The sequence below is a fragment of the Grammomys surdaster genome, unplaced genomic scaffold, assembly GCF_004785775.1.
Source record: "Grammomys surdaster isolate TR1022 unplaced genomic scaffold, NIH_TR_1.0 369, whole genome shotgun sequence".
NCBI classification, from domain to species: Eukaryota; Metazoa; Chordata; class Mammalia; order Rodentia; family Muridae; genus Grammomys; species Grammomys surdaster.
The window spans coordinates 760,004-768,291 of NW_021604788.1; the positions used below are offsets into that span (position 1 = coordinate 760,004).

The following is an 8,288-nucleotide window of genomic DNA, read 5'->3' on the forward strand; positions in this document are numbered from 1 at the left end:
AAGGAGAGGTGGGGCAGTGAGGAGGTAAAATAAGGGGAGAGATGAATAAGAAGGGGAGAGTGGAGGAGGATGAGGGGAGGAAGTGAGGAGAGAGGGAGAGGAGATTAGACTAAAAGAGCCAAGAGAAGTAGGTAGGGAAGGGATGGAAATTTAGGGGAGGAGAGGGAGATGGAAAGGGGAGGGGAGTTGAATAGGGTAAGGAAGGGAGGAGAATCTAGGCTAAAGGAACAGGAGGAAGGTAGGGAATGAAGAAGGAGAGAGAAGGGAGGAGATACGAGGGGAGAGATAGGAGGGCAATACTAGGACATTGGACTACAGAAGACTGGAGCGGAAGGGAGAGGAGATGGGAGGGGAGTAGATAATGGAAAACTAAGAGCAGTGAAGGGGAGGCAAAGCAAGTGGAGGAGGGACAGAGCTCAATAAGGATGAGCAAAAATGAGCTAGAAATTACAAGCATAAGACCAGGGAACCTTCTACTCCGGAACAAAAGATAAGAGATAGAGCACCTCCTATGAGGAGGTCTATTTAGGAGACCACAGGAAAACAGTGGGAGGGACCGGAAGTTGAAGATTACCTCATTTTCTGGTTACTTTACTCTCCAGAGGTCTAGGCACGAGAGGCTTGGAATCCTGTCTGCAGAGAACAATCCTAGGTATTGTCGGGTGTTTGGGTAGGGTAACCTGCTTAAAAATGGTCACAATCTCAAGTTTTTCAATCGACCTTGTCCCGCCTGTGAGTCCGTTACTCTAAAAGGCTCTTATAGGCCTTGGGCCTTTAGAACTGCCAGTTGTACTATTTCCCCTTATGGAATGACGTCCTGGTGAGAAATTCTTAGACTTAGATGACAAAAATTAACATACCAGGGCTTAAAGATTAGAAAGAAGACAATTTTGAATAATACATGTTCCGGTAGTGGGGGTGGGGTATCTGGTCCTAGATGGTGACTATCGTGGGCCTGTCTCTACAGGGGCTGCCCTGTAAGGAAGACTTCCTGTGTCATATGGGCAAAAGTCCTGTAGCCTTAATGAGTCTAACCACAGAGGCCTCAACCACTAGGCCTGAGGTTATCTCATAGGATTTTTACAGGCATAGGTCCCTACCCAATTATGTTGGCTTTGGTGAGTTTATATTAACAAAACTCTGCCCCTTTCACATGTGGTAATATGGTTTGCGAGAGCACAAAGCTCCACCCCTGTATGGTGGTCTTAGTGTGTCAGTCACTACAGGCCACGCCCCTGTTGGGAAGCCTAACTATGTTGTATGGGCAAAGTCTCCGCCCCGTACGGTGGACTTAGTGGGTCTTTCCATGCAGGCTTCGCCCACCAGCTGCTGACATGCCCTAATAGTGTTTGTATAATAATAGGTCTTCATTCTTGTATGTTGGCTTTGGTAGGTCTATATTTTAAAAATTCCGCTGTATATTAACAAAATTCGCCTGCTTTCACGTGTGGTAATATGGTTTGTGAGAGCACAAAGCTCCACCTCTGTATGGTGGTCTTAGTGGGTCAGTCACTACAGGTCCAAATCTGTCTGGAGGCCTAACTATTTTCTATGGGAAAAGGTTCCACCCATGTACGGTGGCCTTAGTGGGTCTATCCACAGAGACCTTGCCCACCAGCTGCTGGAGTGCCCTTATAATAGTGTTTGTACGGTACTAGGTATTCACCCTTGTATGTTGGCTTTGCTGGGTCTATATTAATAAAATTCTGTGCCTTTAAGTGTGGTAATAGGGTTTGTGAATGCACAAAGCTCCACCCCTGTATGGTGGCTTAAGGGGGTCTGTCTATTTGGGACCTGCCCCTCTTGGGAAGTCTAACGGTGTTGTATGGGAAAAATCTTCTACCCTGTATGGTGGCCTTAGTGGGTCTAGCCCCAGAGGCCTCGCCCACCAGCTTCTGATGTTGCCTAATAGAGTTTGTACACTACTAGGTCTCCACCCCTCTCTGGTGTCATTGGTGGGTCTATACTCAAGGGGACCAATAGGATTAGTGAGAACACAAGGCTCCACCCATGGATCGTGGCCTTATTGGGTCTGTCACTACAGGCCCCGCCCCTGTCGGGAAGCCTAACTATGTTGTATGGGAAAAGTCTCCACCCCTCTACGGTGTTGTTAGTGGGTCTATACACAGAGGCCCTGACCACCAGCTGTTGAAGTGGCCGTTAGGGTTTGTACAGGCGTACGTGTACACCCCGTATGGTGTCTTTGGTGAGTTTATATTCACAGAATCCTCTCTCTTTCTAGGGTGCCCATAGAGTTTTTGAGAGCACAGGGCTCCACTTGTCAGGAAGCCTAACTATTTTCTATGGGAAAAGGTTCCGCCCCTGTATGGTGTCCTTAGTGGGTCTATCCACAGAGACCTTGCCCACCAGCTGCTGGAGTGCCCTTATAATAGTGTTTGTACAGTACTAGGTCTTCATACTTGTATGTTGGCTTTGCTGGGTCTATATTAACAGGACTCTGTCCTTTTCACATGTGGTAATATGGTTTGTGGGAGCATAAAGCTCCGCCCCTGTACGGTGGCTTTAGTGGTTCAGTCACTACAGGTCCGGCTTCTGTCCGGAAGCCTAAGCATGTTATATGGGAAAAGTCTCCGCCCATGTACGGTGGCCTTAGTGGGTCAGTCACTACAGGCCCTGCTCCTGTCCGGAAGCCTAACTATTTTCTATGGGAAAAGGTTCCACCCATATACGGTGGCCTTAGTGGGTCTATCCACAAAGACCTTGCCCACCAGCTGCTGAAGTGCCCTTATAATAAATAGTGTTTTTACAGTACTAGGTCTTCATCCTTGTATGTTGGCTTTGCTGGGTCTATATTAACAGGACTCTGCCCATTTCACGTGTGTTAATATGGTTTGTGATAGTACAAGGCTCCACCCATGGATGGTGGCCTTAGTGGGTCAGTCAATACAGCTCCACCCCTGTCGGGAAGCCTAACTATTTTCTATGGGAAAAGGTTCCACCCCTGTTAGGTGGCCTTAGTGGGTCTTTCCATGCAGGCTTTGCCAACCAGCTGCTAAAGTGCTCTAATATTGTTTGTATAGTAATAGGTCTTCACCCTTGTATGTTGGCTTTGGTGGGTTTATATTAACTAGACTCTGTTCCTTTCATGTGTGTGGTAATATGGTTTGTGAGAGTACAAGGCTTCACAGCTGTATGGTGGCCTTGGTAGGTCTGTCTCTACAGGCCCCGCCACTGCTGGGAAGCCAAGTGCATTGTATGGGAAAAGTTTCCGCCCCTGTACGGTGGCCTCAGTGGGTCTAGCCACAGGGGCCTAGCCTACCAGCTGCTGAAGTTGCCTAATTGTATTTGTACAGGCATATGTGTACACCCTTGTATCTTGGCTTTGGTGATTTTATATTCACAGTACTCTGCCCCTTTCGAGAGAGCCAATAGTGTTTATGAGGGCACAGGGCTTCACCTGTGGATGGTAGTTTTAGTGGGTCTGTCTCACAGGCCCCTGCCCCTGTGGGGAAGCCTAGCTGTGTTGTATTTGAAAAGTCTCCTCCCCTGTATGGTGTCCTTAGTGGGTCTATCCACAGAGGCCTCACCCACCAGCTGCTGAAGTGCCCTAATAGGTTTTTTTTGCATAAGTAGGTCTCCACCCCTCTATGGTGTCATTGGTGGGTCAATATTCAAAGGACTCTGACCCTTTCAAGGGGGCCAATAGGGATTGTGAGAACACAAGTCTCCACTTATGAATGATGGCCTTACTGCATCTGTCACTATAGGCCCTGCTCCCCCCTACCCCCATCAGGAAGCCTAACTATGTTTCAAAGTATAAATCTTTGCTCCTGTATGGATGCAGATCTCAGCTCCTGTACAGTGGCCTCGGTTAGTTTTTCTGCAACAGGCTTCCACCCATTTTGGTAAGGCTGATTTGAATTGTAAAGCCACAAGTTCTTGAGCCTGTATGGTTGCCGAAGTGGGTCTGTTCACACAAGCCTTGCCCACCACAGCCTCTGGAGTCCTCATTAGGTGAACACAGGCATAGGTCTCTGTCTCTGTTTGTTGGCCTTGGTGGATCTACCCACACAAGCCTCTGGGACCCCAACCGGTCTGGTGGCCCAATTATATATGTATGGATACATGTCTCCACCGGTATACCTTATATGCTGTCCTTGGAGTATACATCTGCACAGGCTCCCCCTTTTGAAGAGACTAATTGCATTTGTCAGATCATATATATCCACCCCTGTATGGTGGCCTTGGTGGGTCTGTGAACAGAGGCCTCACCCATAAACTCCTGTAGTAGCCTAGTATGGTATGTACAGGCGTAGATGTCCACCCCTGCATAGAGGCTTTGGTGGGTTTATATTCACAGGACTCTTGGCTCCTATAAGGTGGCCTTAGTGGGTCTGTCTCTAGAGGCCCTGCCCCTGTCTGGAGGCTTAATTGGGTTATATGGGCAAACATTTCTGCTCTGTATGGTTGGTGGCTTTAGTGTGTCTATCTGCAAGGCTTCTCCCAACCCCACTCCTGACTGCCTAATTTGGTGAATACAGACATAGGTCTCTGCCCTTGTTTGGTGGCCTAGGTTGGTCTCTGCACAGGACTCTGCACCTTTTGAAAGGGCTAATTGACTTTTTCATAGCATAAGCCACCACTCCTATTTGGTTGCCTTAGTGGGTTGGTCTCTGTAAGCCCTTCCCCTGTATGGAGGTCTTACTGGGTTGTATGGGCACAGGTCTCTACCCCGTATGGTGGCCTTTGTAGGTTTGTCTGCACAGAACTTAGAGCACAAGCCTCTGCCCCTGTATGATGGCCTTAGTAGGTCTGACTACACAGCTCCTTCCTCCTCCACATACACCATTGTATGGTTATCCAATAGTTTGTGTCTATGGACATAAGTCTCTGCTCCTGTATGGTGGTGTTGGTATGTCTATATACACAGGCCTCTTCCCCTTTCAAGAGAGCTAATTGTGTTTGTCAGAGTATAAGTCTCAGAACCTGTTTGGTGGCCTAGTGGGTCTGTCTGTACAGGTCCTGTCCCTGTGTGGTACCCTAACTGGGTTTTATGGGAACAGATCTTTGCCCCTGTCAGGTGGCCTTAGTGGGTCTGTCTGTACAGGCCTTGCCTAACTCAGTCTCTGGTGGCCTAATTGCATATGTACAAGCATAGCTCTCTCCCCCTGTGTATTACTCTCTGTGGATCTATCTGCCTGACCCCAAAAGTCTGACTAGGTGTGTATGGGCACAGGTCTCTCCCACACCTGTATGGTGCCATTACTGGGATTATCTGCGCAGGAGTTACCCACTACCTCCAGTGGTGGCCTAATTAGATGTGTAAAGGTACAGGTCTTTGCCCCTATATGGTGGCCTTGGTAGGTCTATTTGCACAGGAGTCTCCCCCTTTTGAGAGGGCTAATTGGATTTGTCAGAGTACAAGTCTGCCCCTGTATGGTAGCCTCAGTGGGTCTGTCTCTGTAGTAATCAGTTCTCATCTGGTACCCTAACTGGATTGAATGGGTACAGGTCTTTGCCCCTGTATGGTGGCCTTAGTGAGTACATCTTCACAGGCTCTTGCTCCTTTCTAGCAGGCTATTTGTGTTTGTAAGTGCACAAGTCTCCTCCACCCGTGTTTGGTGTACTTAGTGGTCTGTTTCTAAGATGTCTGCACCTCTATGTTGCTCTCAGTTATACTGTCTGTACATGCCTCCTCACCTTTCTATCAGGCTAATTGGGTTTGTCAGGGTACAGGCCTCTGTTCCTGTGTGGTGGTCTATGTGGGTCTGTCTGCAGTGTTCTCTCTGCTGTCTGTGCGGTGCCCTATGTGGGTTTGTATGGGCACATAATGGGCACAGATCTCTGTCCCTGCATGTTGCCCTTAGTGGGTCTGTCTCTACTGGCCTCAGTCCCTGTATGGTAGCTTTAATATTTGAATAGGCCTCTTTCCCTTTCCAGCAATATAATTGGGTTTGTCAGTACACAGGTCTATGTCCCTGTATGGTAGCCTTAGTTGGTCTGTCTCTAGAGGTCTCCACACTTGTATGGCAGCCTAAGCAGGTCTATCTGCACAGGCTTTGGCCACTGTATGGGAACATTAGTGGATCTGTCTACACATGCCTCCACTGGCAATCTTAAGTGGGTCTCTCTTTCCCTCCAGGCATCTGTCTGTATCTGGCAGCCTAAGTGGCTTTGTATGGGCACAGATTTCTGCCCCTGCATGGAGCTTAAAGGTGTCTTTCTGCACAGGTCTATATCCCTTCATGGCAGTTTAAGTGGGTTTATGTTGATACACGTCTCTGCCCCCATATGGAGGCCTAAGTGAATCTATCTGTACAGGCCTCTGCCCCTGTATGGTGGCCTAAGTTTGTCTGTCTGCTTAGCTCTTGCAAGTGAAGCTAGGGGAAGACCTAACCCAGTCTTGGAATCCTGAAACTAGACTTTTATTCAGTGGCCTAACAAGTTTTAATTTTTTTTTCCACAGGATTTGCAGAAAAGAGGTTGATCCACGTGTACGGGAGTCCTGGTATGTTCCTAGAAAGATGTTCTCCTGGAAAGCTGCAAAAACAGGTCTTCATTAAATCCAAGGTATTCTATACCTGGTAGTAAAGTGGTGTTTACAGGTTGTCATTCTTATCCTTCCAGATTCCTGCCTGTCAGCTCTTCTACTTCAGTCCTGAGCCCAGTCATCATGCCTAGGGGTCAAAAGAGTAAGAGCCGCTCCCGTGCAAAAAGACAGCAGTCACGCAAGGAGGTCCCAGAAGTTCAGCCCACTGCAGAGAAAGCAGGGTCTTCTCCTGGTGACCAGAGTATTGGCTCCAGCTTCCCTGGTGATTCTGCTCCTCAGGGTGTGAAAAACCCTGGATCTTTCGGAGCAGGTGTGTCCTGCACAGGCTCTGGTATAGGTGTTAGGAATGCTGTTGTTCTTGCTGATAAGAAAAGTTCAGATGGGGCCCAGGCAGAGACTTCTATTCAGCACTCACTTAAAGATCCTATCATGCGGAAGGCTAGTGTGCTGATAGAGTTCTTGTTAGATAAGTTTAAGATGAAAGAGGCAGTTACAAGGAGTGAAATGGTGGCAATAGTCAACAAGAAGTATAAGGAACACTTCCCTGAGATCCTCCGGAGAACTTCTGCACGCCTAGAATTAGTCTTTGGTCTTGAGTTGAAGGAAATAGATCCCAACACTCATTCCTATTTGCTGGTGGGCAAACTGGGTCTTTCCACTGAGGGAAGTTTGAGTAGTAATTGGGGATTGCCAAGGACTGGTCTCCTGATGTCCATCCTAGGTGTGATCTTCATGAAGGGTAACCGTGCCACTGAGCAAGAGGTCTGGCAATTTCTGAATGGAGTGGGGGTATATGCTGGGAAGAAGCACTTGATCTTTGGTGAGCCTGAAGAGTTTATAAGAGATCTAGTGCAGGAAAATTACCTGGAGTACCACCAGGTACCTGGCAGTGATCCCCCAAGCTATGTGTTCCTGTGGGGACCCAGAGCCCATGCTGAAACCACCAAGATGAAAGTCCTGGAAGTTTTAGCTAAGGTCAATGGCACAGTCCCTAGTGCCTTCCCTAATCTCTACCAATTGGCTCTTAGAGATCAGGAAGGGGTACCAAGAAGGAGAGTTCAAGGCAAGGTTGTTCATTCCAAGGCTGTATCCCAAAAGCCCTGTAACATATAGGTGAGTCTGTTCTGTTGTCTTTGAAAAACAGTCAGACTTCTAATCAGTAGAGGGTTCATAGCATACCAGAATCATCATGTACCCATTCTTGGCCTGTTATTCATTAGTAGAATAGAAGCTATTGTTGTTACTTTTCAAATGTTTGTTTAACTAAACAGTGCTTTGTGCCATGCTTTCTGTTAACTGCATAAAGAGGTAACTGTCACTTGTCAGTTTAGGACTTGTTTTTTTATTTTGTAACAAACTGGAAAATCCTATTTTGTTTTTACTAAAACATTATGTGACATTTAATTGGAAAAGGGATTTTCATGGCAATGTGATATCATACAGTGGTGAAACAACAGTGAAGTGGGAAAGTTTCTGTTGTTACTTTTGAAAATTTTATATATGAGTGTGATTGTTAGTTGTATATTTTTACTTTTTTGTATAATGCTAAGTGAAATAAAGTTGGATTTGATGACTTTACTCAAATTCATTAGAAAGTAAATTATAAATCTCTTACTTTATTATTTTCTTCAAGAATCAATTAAGCATTGGTTCTCTGGAAGTTTCTCCAGTAGCACTGGATCAGGTACGAAAAAACATAGTATAGCCATTGGCAATGAGCTATCAGTGTCTAGAAGCAGCTACATATAAGAAAGAGGTTAACATACTATGTAAGATA

General features: G+C 46.8%; 1 protein-coding gene across 1 annotated transcript; it reads left to right on the top strand.

The window, feature by feature from the left end:
• The first annotated feature begins 596 nt into the window (after positions 1 to 596).
• LOC114631947 (melanoma-associated antigen B4-like) lies at positions 597 to 8,086 on the top strand. Its single transcript, XM_028780325.1, has 3 exons — positions 597 to 652; positions 6,428 to 6,469; positions 6,589 to 8,086. Exon 3 carries the CDS (start codon positions 6,635 to 6,637, stop codon positions 7,622 to 7,624), a length of 990 nt encoding a protein of 329 aa, XP_028636158.1. The 5' UTR covers positions 597 to 652; positions 6,428 to 6,469; positions 6,589 to 6,634; the 3' UTR covers positions 7,625 to 8,086.
• The last annotated feature ends 202 nt before the right edge of the window (positions 8,087 to 8,288 follow it).

Coding starts and splice junctions, on each gene's coding strand:
- LOC114631947 (XM_028780325.1), top strand. CDS start 6,635: ATGCCTAGGGGTCAAAAGAGTAAGAGCCGCTCCCGTGCAAAAAGACAG.